The following is a 17,597-nucleotide window of genomic DNA, read 5'->3' as shown; positions in this document are numbered from 1 at the left end:
GATTGGTGTCTCTCTCCAGAATCTTCCATGTCTGGTTCTGAACTCCTTGGAGGGTGTGATTCAAAACACCAGAGTTTTGGCAAGGGTGGGAGTCTCCTACCCACCATCCCTGCTCCTTTGGGGTCCGCTCCCCAGGCACACTGGTCCCCCAGCACCCCAGGACACAGAGACAGTGCAGCAGCTGCAGGGGAAGCATTCTTTATTTGGGAGGAGTCTCGGCAGCCCAGTGGGGCTCCACCGGGCCAGCTGGCGGTCAGGGCTGGGCTGGGCGCCATCCGCCGCATTTCCCATCTCTCTCAGGCTTCCCTGGGGAGCCACCATCACTCAGCAGACTCCGCATCAAACCTGAGGTCCTGGAGAACCTCGCTGATCGCTTCCATGGTTTTAATTACCCTACAAGAGCGGATGGGAACTATAAATAAAACCCAGATGGGGCGAATTAGCCGCTGCGGTGCAGCTCTGAGGGGGCTGCGCGCCCGCCGCCCTTTTGCCCGCCGCCCAGCCTCCAGGCAGCACCAGCAGCAGGAGAGACCTTGCGGGTGCTTGGGGGAAGCGGTAGCCCTGTAGGTCAGAGTGGGCTGAGAGAAAAGGCCATCTTGGTGGGGTGTGTGCCACCAGGAGGTTGTGACAGCATGAACGTGACACATGTGGCATATGTGTGCGTGAGCGTGTGTGCGCTTGGGGGCTGAGGACAGGCATGTGCAGGCGTGTGCCCGGTGCGGCATGGGTGACTCTGCCCTAGCTCATGTACAGTCACGTGTCCAGGATCAGCATGTGTCAGGATGTGCAGCCGCCTCCCGGCAGTGAGTTTCTGATGTGACATTGCAGGGCTGTCCCCTCTGAGGACTGTATGCAGGCGGAGGGTCTGACCGTGCCAGCCCTGGGGCAAGGAGGGCTGGGGCAAGTGCCTGAGGGTGCACGTGCGAATCTAGCATGTCCAGGCAGCCGGGCGGCAGCGCTTACTTCATCTTCAGCTGGTGCGTCCGCACAGCGTCCTCCTGCCCTGTCCACTCGGGAGTCCCCATTAGCTGCAGCAGGGCAACCTGGTGGGGGAACGGGCAACCCAGACGTTGTTACAACGGACAAAAGCCACCCCGTGCCCTCCCACAGTGTCCAGGGAGGAAAGACAGCGGGACACCCGGAAGACACTCCAGTGGAGCCACTCGGGGCGGATTTGGAATCCGGTTTAGAGGGGCTCCAGCACGCTGTGTCGGGGGTTGGGGGGGTGGGGGGCGTGAGGCCGAGGCCGGCGGGCCAGGGACTAGGGCGTGTCCTGGCAACCAGGGATTGACCGCAGGATGGAGAGGGCGAGGCTTCATGGTTCCAAGGACAGGGCAGGAAGTTTTAACCCCAGGGTGGCCGTGGGCCAAGTATGTAGACTGGGACTGGGGTCACGCAGGGGGCGTGCCTGGGAATGCCAAAAGATCAAGGTGTGGGCGTGGCTTCACATGGCCCTCCCCCCCGCCCAGGATTGGCTGCAGGGACAGAGTGGGCAGGGCATTGAAGCCCAGGGGCCGAAAGGGTCAAGAACTTAGTGATGGAAGGACCCCCAAGGAGGGGGCGTGTCCTGGGAACCCCGCTCCCTCTATCTGAGGGAGGTGGAGGGTGGGACCTGAAACCCTGTGAACAGCCGCCGCGGGTGGGGCGCTGTGGGGGCGTGGCCGGGGAATCCTTGAGCGGCTGTGGGCGGGGCTGGGGTAAAGTGAGTGTGGCTTAGGACTAAGAGCAAAACACGGAATAAAACTGCAGAAGGGCAGGAGAGGGCGCGGTTAGAGAGTCCCCAGGTGAAGGTGTAGCGGAGGACTGAGGAGGGGCAGGGAGGGGTCTGGGGCGCCGGGGGCTGAGGGGGGCTGAGCGTAAGAGGTCGGGATCTGGGATCCCCCGCAAGGACGCGCAGTGGGTGGAGCAGTCCAGGGTCTGAGACTCGGCGTGGGAGGGCTCGTGGCCTCACCGTGGCCAGGCGCGTCTGCTCCAGCTGCTGCAGGCTGCGCACGTGGTCGGCGAGCAGCGGCTGCGCGCGAGGACCGGCCAACTCCGCTTCCACCGCCAGCACCTCCCGCGAGGCGGCGGCGAAGGCCTGGGTCACCTCGTGCACGGTGCTCCGGTAGCGCGGGAAGTCGTAGCGAGGGCCGCTGCGCAGGTACTCGCGGTGGCCTCTGCGGTAAGCGGGGATTGAGGCCGCGCCCCCAGGCTTTCAGGCCCTACCCCCTACCACCCACCGGAAAGGCCCCCAGGGTATGTCCCCGGGCCCCAGAGAGTGGAGGACCAGTAGTGAGGACGCCTCTTGGCTCGCGCAGAGGAACTCGAGGAAGGGGAGAGAAGCCACGCGGAGCGGGCCGTCGGGTAGTGGGGCCTCGCTTTGGGTCTTTTCTTTTGGAAGCGAGGATCTGGTTCCCCCGCACTCCCTTGCCCCACATCCCACACGCTGCCGCACGGGGGCCCAGTCCCACCCCGGGCACGCCCACCTTCGGAATGGGCTGGCGGCCGAACCCCGCGCCCCTACGCGCCCCCGCGCCCGCACTCACTCCTCCAGCCGGCGGAAGGCCCGCGCACGCTCAGCCTGCAGCTGATGGACGCGCTGCACCAGCATCCGGACCGGGGCATCTTTCTGCGGGGCGGGGGGCACGGCTGGGGCATGAAGCCGGCGCCCTTGGGCCGGTGCTGCCCACCCCGCGCCCGTCCCCGCTCGGGCCCGGGCTCACCCAGGGCCACCCCAGCTCCTCGCGCCCCGGGGCTTCGGTGGTGGCCTCAGCACCAGGCACCGAAATGAGCGCCGACTCCGCCGCAGCCTCGGTGGTGATCATGACTGCGCAGCCTGGGCCACGCTCCGGAGCAGGTCCTTCCGCTGCACCCGGCGCCCCCTGCAGGCCGGGAGGTCTAGGGACTCCAGCCTGAGGCCGGCCGCCCAGAGACCTCCGGGCAGAAAGGGGAGCAAAGACCCCCGGCTGCACAAGCCCTCCACCTCCCACCCGCCCTACTCTTCGTTTCCGTGCAGCGCCCGACTCCGGTCCTGTTTGCTTAAATGTACGACTTTAAATACAGCAAAGCTGTTGGTCTTTGTTTCTGTATGTACCTATCGCAACAATGACTTTGACAGCAAGCGGGATTTGAGCTGGCTTTGGGCCGGAAGTCGCTGGAACCCAGCCAACTTAGTTTAACAAAGGTTCACTGGCTCTCCAGATAATCACAGGGATGAAAAACTAATTCACTGGCAGGTACTGTGCGAAATCCCCATCAAAAGTGAGCTGCTTTGGTCATGTTGTGCAAGGGCGAGGTGGGAGCCTGGGCCAGGAGGGCCTCATTTAAGTGCTGAGGCGCTTTCTGCTGGCGGGGATGCCTGGCCTGCAATGAACTTTGGAAAGCTTCCTCCTCCAGGGGCCCACAGGGAGGAGCAGGAAGATGGTGGTGGCCAGGACAGGACAGAGGGGCCAGCTGAGGCTCTGGGTGACAGACTCCAGCCTTTAGGTGGCACTCTAGGAAGAAAAGGGACTAGGCTATTCTCAGGCATCATTGGCCATGAGTTGGCTCAACCAGAGGCCCAATCAAAACTAAACAGGAAGTAGGCTCTGTTCACCCAGCAAGAGGATGGACTTTGCTAAGGCCAGTCCAGGGTGCTAAAACCCACACCCAACTCACAGAGCAACACTCCAAGTTTCAAAAACATCAAGGTGTGCCCCTCTGAGACTGGTATGATTGGTCTCAGGGGCTCCTCAAGTTCAGACAAAACTGAGAACCAGTATTTTACACCAGGTGGGTGTGTGCAACTTTCCACCACCCACACCTGAACACTAGGGCCAAAGGCCTGAGGGACACCTTAAAGTACCTGACTAGATCCCAGCCAATGACATGGTTGACTCCCAGTCCCACCAGTCCCAGGACTTGGGTCTTTATTCCCATATGAAAGATGACAAAATCCAGGCCCAGGGGAATCACTAGTAGATTCCAGACCAAAACTAGCTCTTAATTTGGTTATGACAACAAGCCCTGTCAGATGTGTAGGGCAGGAACCACTGGCCTGTTCTACAGAATCCAGGACAGAAGACCCCATGGGTGACACAGAATGGAATGCTGGGTAGAGTTCCTAAGGAAGATGCCCACTTTTCCGTCACTTCCCTGGACAAACCAGCCACGGGGACACCAGTTACTGCTCCAGTCAATGAAAGGGAAACTTTATTGAGGCCCCACGGCCACGGGGCTTGGGCAGGAGGCTGCCCTGTGGGCTAAGGAGGAGGGGCCTTATTTGACCTTCTTCTTGGGGCGCAGGTTGTTGGTGTGGCCGCACTTCTTCTTACGGCAGTTGACAGCACGGGGGTGCAGGCGAGCGTAACATCTGCACAGGACAGGAGGGGCTGGTGAGGGCATACCCTGACCTGGCCAGGCTCCCCACCCCCCAAGCATCTGGGCAAAAACATACTTGCGGCAGATCATCTTGTCGCAGTTGTATTTCTGGGCGAGCTGGCGGAGGGAAGGCTCGATGATGCCACCTCGCAGACGAAGCACCAGGTGCAGGGTGGACTCTGTGGGAGAGAGCCAGAGGGACAAGACTGAGTCCAGCACCTCTGCGACAGGGCAGGGACCTCCAGACTGGTGTTTCTCAACTGTGATGGGGACACCACATCAGCAGCCCCTGAATATTCTACATGCAGATACACTGGCCCAGCCAGGCCTGCTGTACAGAACCTCCATCTCAGCATTTACCCCAAGTCCCGAGGGAGTCAATCCTAAAAGATGCCAATTGTGGAGTCCATCTGGGTTGCCTAGCACACAAGCAATTTCTAAGTGATGCAAGTAAGATATGGAAGTCTTGTTACTCCGACAAGTGACAACGCTTTTCTTTATAGCAGTAATAAAAATTTCCATTATCACATTTTTTAAACAAAACACAAGTCATTAAAAAAAAATAAATAAATGAACACGAGAAACTAATGCATATGGAAAACACAGGTGAAACTCAAATGACTTCCAGTAACAAAAAATAGTTATAAAGCAGGACTCCCCTGCCCCATCTGAGCCTCACCTTACCGACATCACCCACCACCCACTCCACGGAGGCCATCAATGCTCCATCCTGGGACCTGGAGCTCACAGGGCTCTGTCCAGCGACCCCACCCCTGGTACCTTTCTGAATGTTGTAATCAGAAAGAGTGCGGCCATCCTCCAGCTGTTTGCCCGCAAATATCAGACGCTGCTGGTCAGGTGGGATGCCTGAGGGGAGAGAGAGAAAGCTCAGTCACCGAGGCTCTGCCAAGCATGTTACTGGCTATGACAATGCCTCCCTACAGGGTGCTCCGGCACCACCCCAATGTCTCAAAAGGCAAACTGAGGTGGAGAACAATCTTTCTTCCCAAGGTCACATAGAAGTATGGGCAGACCTAGGGTCTGTACAAACCTAGCACTATCCTCCAAAGGACAAAGGCTCCCCTGGGCCCAAGGGGCTCCCAGTAGGTAGACAGAACCTCCAGACCCAGCCCAACTCACCCTCCTTGTCTTGAATTTTGGCTTTGACATTCTCGATGGTGTCACTGGGCTCGACCTCAAGGGTGATGGTCTTCCCTGTCAGGGTCTTCACAAAGATCTGCATCTCTGCGTCTGCTGGGGGGAAGGGAGGATGGGATGAAGTGGTTAGGTGTTGCATGCCTACGTGGCACAAGCTCAGGTGCTGGCCAGGCCTAGCCCCCGAATGCTAGCAATGCCTGCACTGACCCCCAACGCCTGTCTTCCCACACACCCTGGCCTGCAGCCTAAACAGTCCTGTAACTAAGGACTATTAATACATTTTCTTCATCCTGGACTGTTGCACCAGTGTTCATGGAAACAAGGACTGTGATTATGTCCCTCAGGCTTAGCAGAAGAGGAACTCATTTATGTTTGCTACTGGAATGTTAACAACCTTGGGGCACCATTATGCCAGGTACATCTTCCCTGTGCGCGGTGCAATCCTCCCCTGCCCCAGCAAGCTCCTGGTCTACTACACAGGCTGCCCTTCCTGCCAGCCTGGATCAGAATCCTAGCTCAGTAGCCACCAGCCTGACAACACACACACACTCTTTGCTCTCAAAGCCCCTCTCCTAACTCCAAGCTAGGACAACCAACACTCTTAGCTCCCTTCTCAATTATGACAAACTCTCTAGACCCCACTTCGTGCATTTGCTCCAACCCACAGACAATACTGCCTACCACTCTGTCCCTGCCAACTGTGTGCCGTGTACTTGTTTACAACACTCCCTTAAAAATAAGTTAGAAAAAAGTCTAGAAGACAGGCATAGAAAAAGGAGGCGGGTACCAAAACCCAGCTCGAGAAACTTAATACTCCTAAAGAAACTGGCGAAGTGACTAGGACAAAGTTAACGCTACATGCTTAATATCCCTCCTCCCATTAACTCGGACCGGTCCAGGAGGACCCATTCCCGCCCCGAAGCCTCGTAAGGTCGCTAGGGCCGGCGGAGAAGGGCAGGCCCTTTTCCAAAGCCGCGTTCACCTCCTGGGCCCGGGTCTGGGCTCGGAGTCTCGGCCTCACGTGCCCCGCTCCGCCACCCGCCACTACTAACCCACATCGGCAGGCTCAGGCCCACCCCCTCCGCCGCTCAGTCCCCTGCAGCACCCTGCAGCCCCCCACCCATCCCTCGCCCAGCGCCAACCCGCACGGCCGCAGCCACCGACCAACTCGGTCGCCTCGTTGAAGAGAAAGAGGGCAGCGGAACCGGAAACCGCCGATTCGCCGCCGAGAGCGCTTGCGCACGGAGCACACTACGTCACAATCCGCGCCGCGAGACGGGCACCGCCCCGGCCAGCCGCCATCTTAAGTACTGGCAAAAGAGGCCGCTGTGCATGTGGGCGAGCACCGCCCACCCGCTTCCGGGTGTCGGTCCCGGCCGCCGGGTCACGTGAGGGGCCAGCCACACCTTTCCAGGTGTTCGGGGGTGGGGGGGGCCACTGTATCTGCGTCACTGACAACTGCTGGCACTTAGCTGCCGTTCTGGGAATACTTGAACAGAATAGAGAAGACTGTTTTCTGCTAAAGCAAAGGCATTAAGCAGAGTGCCTGCGGGTCAAGGAGCAGGGGTTGGGGCTGAGAGCCACCTAACACCCAGGGTCGATTAGAAAGCTCTCTGGCCGCTGTGCACGGGTTGATTTCAAGGCAGCATGTACTGGAGCAGGGAGAGCGGGTGGGACTGGTGCATTCGCCCAGGAAAAGGTGGTGGGACCCAGTGTGTTCTGGAAGTAGGACCGAGACTCATGGGAAAGTGCCCGGCGGGGAGGAATGAGAAGTTATTAGTACCTGTGAGTTTGGCGAGGTACCGCTTTATTTCCTTGACTATTTCCCAGTGCTACTATGTACCAGGCAAAAGCAGATAGTTTCATATCTGAGAAGATGCCTTTAACAATGTAATTTCTAAGTGCTCCAAAGAGGAGGCATCTGTGGGAGCGTGTCTGATGGAGAATGGGACCCCTATGGGAGTGTGGCTCTCTGAGTTCACCCTGGGGCTGCAGTCTGGAGGAAGACTTATTCAAGGAGGTGTGGGAACGGTGTTGTGAGCAGCGGGAACAGCATGTGCAAGGGTGGTGACGGAATCTGGTTTGTTGCAGCTGCCGCCATGGGGACTCCCACCAAGAGCAGTCACATTTCTAGCTCGATGGTGCCTGGCTGTCTGCACCCCCTCCAGCAGAGCCCTAAGCCCCATGTCCAGCATTTGTTCACCTTCTTTTTTGTTTTTACCTGAAGCCACACCCAAGGAGCCTTGAGCAAGTGGACTCCCATTGGTTCACCTTCTGGGCTGCTTAGCCCAGGGTGATAGGAAGCCACAGCTAGGTGTCCTCTTCCCTTTTTAGTAACGGAGTCTTTTTATTGATAACTTCCCAACAGCATCTGTAAACATCGGGTACAAAAATATTCCATTAAACTCTTTTCCAAGGTGGCTCGGCTTGCTCCGTGGAGACCCTGGGCCTCAGGTTCCACACCTCTGTTCACACAAACAGGCCTCATGAGGCCCAGGGCTGGATGGATGGTCAGCCACCATCTAGAGCCTTCTACCTGCCTCAGAAACCTCCTCGAGATACCAATTGGAGAAAGTATTCAGTATTTCTGTTGAAGGTAGGGGCCAGGAAACCAGAGTTAGTGGGTGCAGGAGTGGGCTGGGGTGAACTCAGACGTGACAGTGCTTGTTCACCTCAAGGAGGTCCTAACCAGGAGGCAGGGGACATCTGGCTCTGGTCTCTGGGGACCTCTGTATTATTATTATTATTAAGAGCAGACCTCAGGCCTGGCTTTAGAAAAGTTCCCTTGTACCCAGCTGGGGTGGGCATGCCCTGGCATGACAGAGGGGTCTGCAAAAGAGAGATATTCTGAGGGATGAAAGAACTGGAATTAAAGACCCCCAGGAATTCCACACTCCTTGGAAGGGAGCCCTGTTCCCCCAGGAGCCCTACTTGACAAAACAGGGTGGCAAAGCTGATGATCGTGAGGCCACCTCAGACACCTGGGGAAGGTCACCACTGCTCTGAGACCCCTTGAGGCACCGGACAGCAGGGCTACTCGCCCAGCATTTCCTCATCGTCTGTCTGGCTGCGACCATTGACAGCAGGGGAGCTGGGCCGGATGTGGGAGAGGTCCTCAAAGCCAGGGCTAAGGGAGGGCGAGACGGTGTCGGGGCTGGTGTCACATGAGCCCGTGCTCTGTTCCGAGGTGGCAATGGTGGTTGTGGTGCTGGGTGGGATGGGGTCTTCATCCTCATCCTCCAGGAGGGATGCCTCTGGGATATCTGGGGGAAGGAGAAACAGGAGTTGGTTCGGTCACCTTGCCAGGCACTGTGATAGAGCACTTATTGTGAAATGTGACCCTGGACAGCTCCCCCCACCCCATGGGGCCATGACTCGGCCCATTTTACAGAGGAGGAAATGGAGGCTTAGGGAGGTGAGAGGCCTCCCTTCAAGGTGAGGTGAGGACAGCACATAGGCTCTGGCGTTGGGCTAACATGGGCTCTGGCTGTGAGCCTGACTCTGTCATCTCTCCCCACCACTGTGTCACCTGGGCCAGGCACCTCAGCTGCCTGCTCTTACTATAAACTATGGTTGTCAGCAGCCCTGGATGGTCAGCTGTTGGCCCATTCGACAGATGGAGTAAACTGAGGCTCAGTGCAGGGAACCCTTTGAGGTGGCGGCAACACAAAGTGATAATCTAGAGCGCACTCAAGCTCTCTAGCCAGACACCTGAGAACCCACCCTGCCCTTTCTGGCTGTGCATTCTCTGACACAGGCGTTGCCCCTGTGGGCCTCAGTTTCCCCCTCTGTGAAATAGGGACACTCACAGTCCCTACTTTACAGGTGGCTGTAATGGCCTGGCTCATAGGGCTATGTGGCACACACTGGGACAAGGTTTGTCATCATTCTTGTCCACATTCCCCTGTGCAACCTCCCCCCAGGCAATGGTCCCTGGTCCTCCTGTCTGCTCCGCAGCCTGCTGAGAAGACCAGGCCTGCTCCCCGTCCCAGACCTCCCCGGATCCACTGCCCTCCAGGGTGTGGTCTCAATGTCAACCTGTGAGGTGCCCTTCCGGAAGCCAGCCCTGGACCAAGGGTGCTGACATCTCAGGCACAGAGGACAGACGTGGGGTGCAGGAGCCCTGGGTGACACTTACGGCTGAAGGCCTCCGGGTGCTGCCTCGCCAGCTTCCCTTTCAGTGTCCTGTGGGGAAGGGAAGGCTCGTGGGGCTGAACCTGCCGAGCGGACAGGCTGGGCCTGGTGCTGGCCAGGAACCCTTGCTGCTGGCTCTGGGCAGGGCGGAGAGGGGCAGGAACCTCCCCTCACTGTTCATCGTGTCACATCTCCCCTCTCTCAAGGAGACCCAGGTGCTCAGCCCAGCAGTCAGGGCTCTGACAGCTTCCCCACCCCCAGCAGACCTCCCACCTCAGGGTGGGCACCAACCACCCAGCTGTCCCAGAACCCGGGCACTGGCAGTGCCTTCTCCCTACAAGGCCCTTCTCACATCTCAGTTCCCCTACCTACCTGGACAGCCTTCTTATTTTAGAGACAGGGTCTCACTCTGCTGCCCAGGCTAAAGTGCAGTGATGTGATCACTGCTCACTGCAACGTCTGACTCCCAGGCTCAAGTAATCCTCCCGAGTAGCTGGGACTACAGGCATGTGCCACCACACCTGGCTGATTTTTATATTTTGTAAAGATGGGGTCTCACTACATTGCCCAGGCAACTCCTGGGCTCAAATGATCCTCCCACCTTGGCCTCCCAAAGGGCTGGGATTACAGGTACCACGCCCAGCCCAAGACCACCTTTGAGGAATCTTCCACACCCCTTTCTCAGCAGTCGCTCCTCTGGGCAACCTGTCCCAGCATCATCCCTCCATACATGGGCTGAGGCCCAGTGAGCACACAGGAGGAGGCAGGACTGCTGGCTAAGGGGTCGCAGCACCCACTCCCCAAACACCAAATTCTGGTCCTCAGTAAACTGAAGCTCACAATGTTTGCTTCCTTTTTTTTAACTTCATATTTTTTTTTTTTTTTTTTTTTTTTTTTTTTTTGAGACAGAGTCTCACTCTGTTGCCCAGGCTAGAGTGAGTGCCGTGGCGTCAGCCTAGCTCACAGCAACCTCAAACTCCTGGGCTCAAGCGATCCTCCTGTCTCAGCCTCCCGAGTAGCTGGGACTACAGGCATGCACCACCATGCCCGGCTAATTTTTTTTCTATATATATTTTTAGCTGTCCATATAATTTCTTTCTATTTTTAGTAGAGATGGGGTCTCGCTCTTGCTCAGGCTGGTCTCGAACTTCTGAGCTCAAACGATCCACCCACCTCGGCCTCCCAGAGTGCTAGGATTACAGGCGTGAGCCACCGCGCCCGGGCAACTTCATATTTTTAAGAGACAGGGTCTCACTATGTTGCCCAGGCTGGTCTCAAACTCCTGACCTCAAGGGATCCTCCCGCCTCAGCCTCCCAAGTTGGTGGGATTACAGGGGTGAGCCACCACACCTGGCTACTTCCTTTTTTAAAATGGGATGATTTTTATCCAGGTGCAGTGGCTCACCCCTGTAATCCCAGCTACTTGGGAGGCTGAGGCAGGAGGATCCCTTGAGGTCAGGAGTTTGAGACCAGCCTGGGCAACATAACAAGACCCCATCTCTACAAAAAAAATAAAAAATTAGCCAGGCTTGCTAGTGCACGCCTGTAGGCCCAGCTACTTGGGAGGCTAAAGGGGGAGGATTGCTCACTTGAGCCCAGGAGTTCAAGGTTACAGTGAGCTATGATCATGCCACGGTATTCTAGCCTGGGCAACACAGTGACACCATGTCTCTTAAAAAAAAAAAAAAAAAAAAAAGTCTGATTTTTGTCTTTTTCTAAAGTAACGCAGCTGTGTTTACAAAGAATGGCAAAGAGGTTTTTGGAACACCATCTTTCACCCTTGACCTCAGCCAGCCAGTCTCCTCCAAAAGTCCCCCCAGGCTAGTTTCCTGCCTACCACTCGAGGGATGCACTCATCTCCCTCATCGCCTTTCTCGGTGATGGGGACACACACCACTGGCTACCAACCCTTGGGGTTCCTGCCCACTTCCAAATACCGTGCCTGGGCAGCTGGCCTGGGGAAGTGCCCCAGAAAAGATGCACTTTTCTAATGGATTTATAAAGGATTTAACCAGCCTGTCTCGTGGTTTCTGCACTGAGCTCAATAAAATGTGTTTTCCTCAATCTTTGGCACCTGCTCCCCAAGTCTGCCAGAGGATACAGTTGTCCCCTGTGACAGCGGAAGTGGCACACAGTCTGGCGGGAACACTGAGTGGGTCTGGGCCCAGGTGCACTGGCTGCGGCTGTTACTGGCGGCAGTGAGGATATGAACAGCTCTGGGTGGCGCCTGGACGTCTTTCCTCGTCTGCACAGAAACCACGGTGGGAAGGGCCCACAAAAACTGGCAAATCTCACTGGTCTCTTGAGAGGAGAGCTGGCTGGGGGATCACGGTCCACTGTCTACTCTTTTCCTGCCTTTTCTGTTACATGTCCAGCGTTATATTATATTTTTGAAAAATAAAGAAATAAAATTTAAATTCAAAAACTTCAATATTTTTATCCCAGGGTTGGGATCTTCTTGGACACTTAAGTGTGCAAAGAAGCCTCGTAACACAGACGAGCAGAATCTCCCCTTTGCCCAGCTACGGGGAGGAAACCCAGGCCCAGGTGGGGAGGTGGCGGCAGAGGTCAGCTGTGACCGCAGGGTGGGGGCCGGGGAGGGGCTGAATGCCCACCTGATGCGGCGGAAGATGCTGTCCAGGTCCCGTTTCATCTCCACCAGGGTCCTCGTGTGGTGCAGGAAGCGCTCGCTCATCTGCTGCAGGCGGGCACTGGACAGGTTGTTGAAGTTCAGCAGCATCTCATTGGTCTTCTCAAAGCGGTCCAGCCTGGTGGCAGAGAGAGGGCACGAGCTCCTCCACCCAGCCTCTGGGGCCTTGCCTGCTTCACAGCCTTCGCATGGGCCATTCCCTTTTCCGCCAGAGTTCTACCTGCTGTTTGAGCCACCTAGCGAACTCCTACTTAACCTTCAAAATCCTACTCAAGTGGGTCCTTTCTACGTAGCCTTCTCTACCCACTCGCGCAAGCAGACTCTTTGCTCCCCTTTTGACTCCACTAGCTCCCAGTGGTTCCTCTGGCCCCGCCCTGACACCACAGGGCCAGGAGGGTCTGAGTCTGCTTCTGTCTCCCCTCAGTGTGGGAGTTCCCCAGGGCCAGGTCTGAATCTGACATACAAAACTAGAAGAGAGGCCGGGCGCGGTGACTCACGCCTGTAATCCTAGCACTCTGGGAGGCCGAGGCAGGTGGATCGCTGGAAGTCAGGAGTTCGAGACCAGACTGAGCAAGAGTGAGACCTTGTCTCTACTAAAAATAGAAAGAAATTATCTGGCCAACTAAAAATATATATATAAAAAAAAAATTCGCTGGGCATGGTGGCGCATGCCTGTAGTCCCAGCTACTCGGGAGGCTGAGGCAGAAGGATCGCTTGAGCCCAGGAGTTTGAGGTTGCTGTGAGCTAGGCTGACGCCACGGCACTCACTCTAGCCCAGGCAACAGAGCAGGACTCTGTCTCAAAAAAAAAAAAAAAAAAAAGAAAGAAAGAACTAGAAGAGAGATGGGTATTGCTGAGACCCGGAAACACTCCGGGTCTGTGAGAAAAGGTGAGGGAATCAGGTCTGTGTCGTGTTGTCAACAGAGAGTGGGAAGAGCCTTCGGCTTAAACATGTGAAAAATGAAGCACAGGAGGCTGTGCTTCCACTCCAAAGTGCTAACAGCCTTTCTTCCCCAGCCAGCAGGATGGATTAGGGTGAGGCCCCAGCAGCCACAGTGCCGAGCCCCAGTGAGGGCAAACGGCATTCACAGACTCCTCAAGAGACACCGGGCACTACGCAGACACAGCCTGGGCTCTGGGAGGCCAGGCTCCAACAGGAAGTCAGCCCACCAGCTCCTTAAAACCCCCTGTGGCCCCCTCTGGTCCCTCAACTCTCCCCACCCCAGGCCTTGGGACAGGAGCCCCCGCGGCCCCCACCAAGCCATCCGCAGCTGCAAAACCTTCCCAAAGCCCTGCTTCCTGTGCCAAGGCCTCGCCTCCCCAGGCCAGGAAGGAATTTACTTTGGAGCCAGAGGCAGATTTGCTCATTTCCTTCATTTTATCACCAGTGTGGGCCTGGGCTAGGGGCGGGCAGGACAAGAATGTTGGCCAGCAAGTGGATTCCTTCCCACGCCCGGGGCCCACGGCCACCACTCACATGTTCTTCTGGGCCAAGATGATGGCGTTGACATCGTCTGTATTCACCATGTTCAGGATGCGGCTGCAGAAGACCCTCGAGGCCGAGTCCGGGGGGTCCATCTCTTCCTCCTCCTCCGCTGCCTGAAACAGGTCGGAAGACAGTCTTTGGTCCGCACCACTGGTGGAGGTGGGACCAAGAGGCCAAGCTGGGAGCCCTACGGACCGGGGTCTGACCCAACTGTGGCCTTCTACCGTGGGGATGTATGACTGTGGCTCAGTCATGCCACCTCAGTGTCAGGTTTGCCATCCTGGGAACCTGGAGGTGTTGGGAAAACTACAGAAGGTTGTATTGTAAACTGCACTCAACCACACCAGAATCCCATCGCCCTCCAAGGCCACGGGCACCTCTTACCTGCATAGATCTGCCAACCTTCTCCCCCTCCCTCTGCCTTTGCACCTGATATCCCCACAAGCAGAATGTGCAGGGCTGAGGTCTTCAAAGATTACCCCCACTTTGGTCACTCTCATCACTTCACCTTGTTTTCACGGCTTCACTGGATCACGTCTTTGTGCAATTATCCCAGTTAGCAGGTGACCCGTTTCCTGTTGCCCTCAGGACATCAGCTCCAGGAAGGCAGAGGCATGTCTGTCTCCAGAGCCCAGCTCAGAACGTGGCTCACAGCAAGGGATCAGCAAAACTTGTTTTGGGGAGGCTAACATAACTTTTCAAACTCAGCTCTGACACTAGAATTTTATTAGCAAATTAAAGCCAAGAATTTCAGGCACTCACAGCCAGGCTGTGGGCCCCAGCAACCCAGATGGCTCTGCGGTTCCCAGTTTCCCTGGCACAAAGAGGACCATCCTGGGCAGAGCCTTCCCAGACCATGCAGGGGAGGTGGGGGGCGGGGTGGGGGGCACAGCACCGACCCTCCTGGGGAGTTCAGGAAAAATCTGGCATCCTGATTATAGCTTGGCTCTGGGGCCCACATATTTAATGGCAAAGAGAAAAGCCTATTTGCAGTTGGTTAAGATTCATACACTGGATCAGAAAAGGCTTCAGATCCCACTTAATCGACCCTCCCACTTACTGAGCACCTACTGTATGCTAAACAAAGCACGAAGCTGGTACACTGAGAATTGTTATCTTTTTTTTTTTTTTTTTGAGACAGGGTCTCATTCTGTTGCCCAGGCTGGAGTGCAGTGGCATCATCATAGCTCACAGCAGTCTTAAACTCCTGGGCTCAAGTGCTCTTCCTGCCTCAGTCTCCTGAGTAGCTGGGTGCATGGGTACAGGTGCATGGCACCACACCCAGTGATTTCTTTTCTTAAAATTTTTTTAAGAAAAAAGGTCTTGGTAGGTTGACCAGAGTGGTCTCAAACAATCCTCTGACCTTGACCTCTCAAAGTGCTGGGATTACAGGCATGAGCCACATTACCTGGCCCATCCTTAGTTACAGATGAGAAAACTGAGGCTCAGAGAGACTGAGGAGCTGAGTCACCACAAAGGCCCACAGTCTGCAGGTTCCACCGAGGTGTGAATCTGCGGGGGCGCGGTAACCACCTGAGACAGCACAGCTGCTGCTTACAAGAGCTGATTTCTGCCTGACCTCTGATTTTTTCCCAGGCAAAAAGTGGCAATAGGGATTTTATTTTTTAAAACGGAATTTGGCTCATTTACAAATGTCAGCCACTAATACTTTTTTCTAAAACCCCATGGAGGCCAAGAGTATCCATTTGTACCCTGAATCTGCCAGTGGTCTGCAGCTCCTGCGTGCCTTCTAGAAATAAGCTGCCACACCTGGTGAAACCCCCTAATCACCACGTTTATTTATTTATTCATTTATTTTTGAGACAGAGTCTCACTCTGTTGCCCAGGCTAGAGTGCCGTGGCGTCAGCCTAGCTCACAGCAACCTCCAACTCCTGGGCTCAAGCGATCCTCCCGCCTCAGCCTCCCTAGTAGCTGGGACTACAGGCATGTGCCACCATGCCCGCCTAATTTTTTCTATATATTTTTAGTTGTCTAGCTAATTTCTTTTGATTTTTTTAGTAGAGACAGGGTCTCACTCCTGCTCAGACTGGTCCTGAACTCCCAAGCTTAAAAAATCCACCTGGCTCGGCCTCCTAGAGTGCTAGGATTACAGGCGTGAGCCACCTCGCCCAGCCATCACCACATTTATTGAACTCCTATTACATGCCAAGCAGGGACACCCATAATCTCCACCTTCCCAAAGAAACATGATCTTGTACAAAGCAGATGCTTAGACTCAAAGGGCAGAATTACGTGGAGGGGGACGCCCACAGCTGGTGCCTGCCAGGCACAGTATTTGGACCTTCAGGGATACAGTTGTTCTTCAGAGCAGGACTTTCCTGTCTCTGGCTCCCAGATGTGAGGGCTGAGGGGTTCACTTCACCCCCCCCAGCTGCCTCTCTCAAGAAGCCTTCCCTAGGCTGGGTGTTGTGGCTCATGCCTGTAATCCTAGCACTCTGGGAGGCTGAGGCTTGAGGATTGCTCAAGGTCAGGAGTTTGAGACCAGCTTGAGCAAGAGCAAGACCCCATCTCTACTAAAAATAGAAAGAAATTAGCTGGACAATTAAAAATATATAGAAAAAATTGGCCAGGCATGGTGGCGCATGCCTGTAGTCCCAGCTACTCGGGAGGCTGAGGCAGGAGGGTTGCATGAGCCTAGGAGTTTGAGGTTGCTGTGAGCTAGGCTGACGCCATGTCACTCTAGCCTGGGCAACAGAGCAAGACTCTGTCTCAAAAAAAAAAAAAAAAAAAAAAAAAAAAAAAAGCCTTCCCTGACTGCTACCAGTCTGGCCCACATATAGACTGAAACCGACCCAGCAAGGGCTCTGATCCCTGCTCCAAATAAATACATTTATGGATGAAACACTCAGAGAATCCTGGCTTTGAGGATCTGTTAAAAATAATTAAATAAAAGCACTCAGAGAGAGAAGCTGTGTGACCTTGGCAGTCACTTCATCTCTCTGAATCAGTCTTTTCATCCATAAAATGGGATTAAGGAAAAATCCAGGTCTCACAGTGCAGTCTGTGGGGACTGAAAACAACACTCATAGAGAGTGGAGCTTGGAGCAGGCTGTTTCTCCAAGAGGCATGTGAAGAGGTCCCAGGACAGGGCCCAGGAATCAGCATTTTAAGGCGCTCTCGTGAACTTGCAAGAATATAACATGAGCAAACACCTGTATACCACTTCCTTTAATCCTCAATCACCGCTACGAGGCAGACACTATCATCTCCAAGGGAAACTGAGGCTCACGGGGGTGGGCTCAGTTGCCCAAGGTCACACTGCCAGAAAGAAAAGCGCCACGGTTCTACCCAGGTCATTTAACAGAATTTAACTCGGCGACCCAAGCTCGGAAAAACTCCTGAGTGGGAAGGGACTCAACTATCCCCTCAAGCTCTGCCACTTCAATGGGGGAAAACTGAAGCACAAACAGGACAACGCCCGGCTACAGGTTACACGGCACAACCTGAACACAGGCGACCTCAATCCCTGCGCCCCGGATCCGGATGCGGCCCTTGCCACCGCCCGTGAATCCATTGCGCAGACGGGGAAACTGAGGCCTGTGCGCAGCATCAGTGCCCAGATGTGGCCAGCGGCGCGCCCCACCCCACGGCAACCCCGGGGCCGCGCCCGACCCGGCCCAGTTTCCCCGCGGCCCCGGCATCCCCAGCCCCACCCCAAACTCGGCCCCGGCGTCGGTGGCAGTGGCACCTGCACATCTGGCGGCCTTGCTCGCGCTTCCGGGATGGCGCCCGCGCCTGCCGCGACGTCAACACGCACCGGGCGTGAGAACGCGCGTGGCGGCGCCGTGCGCCGGGGCCAACCTGCGTGT

At 55.9% G+C, this 17,597-nt stretch overlaps 3 protein-coding genes across 8 annotated transcripts; all 3 read right to left on the bottom strand.

The window, feature by feature from the left end:
• Positions 1-191: 191 nt before the first annotated feature.
• REX1BD (required for excision 1-B domain containing) lies at positions 192-2,816 on the bottom strand. The gene is made up of 5 exons (XM_069494128.1): positions 2,703-2,816; positions 2,526-2,608; positions 1,952-2,156; positions 964-1,043; positions 192-393 (listed from the first exon to the last, which is right to left on the bottom strand). The coding sequence occupies exons 1-5, from the start codon at positions 2,802-2,804 to the stop codon at positions 321-323; spliced, it is 543 nt and encodes a 180-aa protein (XP_069350229.1). The 5' UTR covers positions 2,805-2,816; the 3' UTR covers positions 192-320.
• A 1,332-nt stretch (positions 2,817-4,148) lies between these two features.
• UBA52 (ubiquitin A-52 residue ribosomal protein fusion product 1) lies at positions 4,149-6,703 on the bottom strand. Of its 4 annotated transcripts, none has more exons than XM_069494105.1 (5): positions 6,661-6,703; positions 5,479-5,592; positions 5,119-5,205; positions 4,415-4,517; positions 4,149-4,330 (listed from the first exon to the last, which is right to left on the bottom strand). In XM_069494105.1, the coding sequence occupies exons 2-5, from the start codon at positions 5,579-5,581 to the stop codon at positions 4,237-4,239; spliced, it is 387 nt and encodes a 128-aa protein (XP_069350206.1). In that variant the 5' UTR covers positions 5,582-5,592; positions 6,661-6,703; the 3' UTR covers positions 4,149-4,236. The 4 variants fall into 4 exon arrangements, with proteins under 4 accessions (XP_069350206.1, XP_069350215.1, XP_069350189.1 ...); XM_069494114.1 differs by having other exon boundaries at positions 5,479-5,589; XM_069494088.1 differs by having other exon boundaries at positions 6,639-6,699.
• A 583-nt stretch (positions 6,704-7,286) lies between these two features.
• KXD1 (KxDL motif containing 1) lies at positions 7,287-17,570 on the bottom strand. 3 transcript variants are annotated; one of them, XM_069494057.1, is made up of 5 exons: positions 17,477-17,570; positions 13,758-13,879; positions 12,246-12,398; positions 9,635-9,681; positions 7,287-8,759 (listed from the first exon to the last, which is right to left on the bottom strand). In XM_069494057.1, the coding sequence occupies exons 2-5, from the start codon at positions 13,856-13,858 to the stop codon at positions 8,530-8,532; spliced, it is 531 nt and encodes a 176-aa protein (XP_069350158.1). In that variant the 5' UTR covers positions 13,859-13,879; positions 17,477-17,570; the 3' UTR covers positions 7,287-8,529. The 3 variants fall into 3 exon arrangements, with proteins under 3 accessions (XP_069350158.1, XP_069350167.1, XP_069350177.1); XM_069494066.1 differs by having other exon boundaries at positions 17,442-17,478; XM_069494076.1 differs by lacking the exon at positions 17,477-17,570 and adding an exon at positions 14,275-14,534.
• Between the last annotated feature and the right edge of the window lie 27 nt (positions 17,571-17,597).

This window comes from Eulemur rufifrons, chromosome 2, assembly GCF_041146395.1.
Source record: "Eulemur rufifrons isolate Redbay chromosome 2, OSU_ERuf_1, whole genome shotgun sequence".
Taxonomy (NCBI): Eukaryota; Metazoa; Chordata; class Mammalia; order Primates; family Lemuridae; genus Eulemur; species Eulemur rufifrons.
The sequence above is the reverse complement of the archived record's forward strand: the minus strand, read 5'-3'. Positions and strand labels throughout refer to the sequence as shown.

Bases quoted from the DNA above. Each gene is read 5' to 3' on its own strand.
- KXD1 (XM_069494057.1), bottom strand. From the start codon at position 13,858: ATGGACCCCCCGGACTCGGCCTCGAGGGTCTTCTGCAGCCGCATCCTG. The intron at 12,399-13,757 runs GTGAGTGGTGGC...CTCTGCCACCAG, and splicing joins ATCTTGGCCCAGAAGAACAT to GCTGGACCGCTTTGAGAAGA. The intron at 9,682-12,245 runs GTGGGCATTCAG...CCTTCCCCACAG, and splicing joins AGCATCTTCCGCCGCATCAG to GACACTGAAAGGGAAGCTGG.
- UBA52 (XM_069494105.1), bottom strand. From the start codon at position 5,581: ATGCAGATCTTTGTGAAGACCCTGACAGGGAAGACCATCACCCTTGAG. The intron at 5,206-5,478 runs GTGAGTTGGGCT...CTCTCCCCTCAG, and splicing joins CAAAATTCAAGACAAGGAGG to GCATCCCACCTGACCAGCAG. The intron at 4,518-5,118 runs GTACCAGGGGTG...TCTCTCCCACAG, and splicing joins TGATTACAACATTCAGAAAG to AGTCCACCCTGCACCTGGTG.
- REX1BD (XM_069494128.1), bottom strand. From the start codon at position 2,804: ATGATCACCACCGAGGCTGCGGCGGAGTCGGCGCTCATTTCGGTGCCT. The intron at 1,044-1,951 runs GTGAGGCCACGA...TTCCCCCACCAG, and splicing joins AGCAGACGCGCCTGGCCACG to GTTGCCCTGCTGCAGCTAAT. The intron at 394-963 runs GTAAGCGCTGCC...CCGCTCTTGTAG, and splicing joins ACGCACCAGCTGAAGATGAA to GGTAATTAAAACCATGGAAG.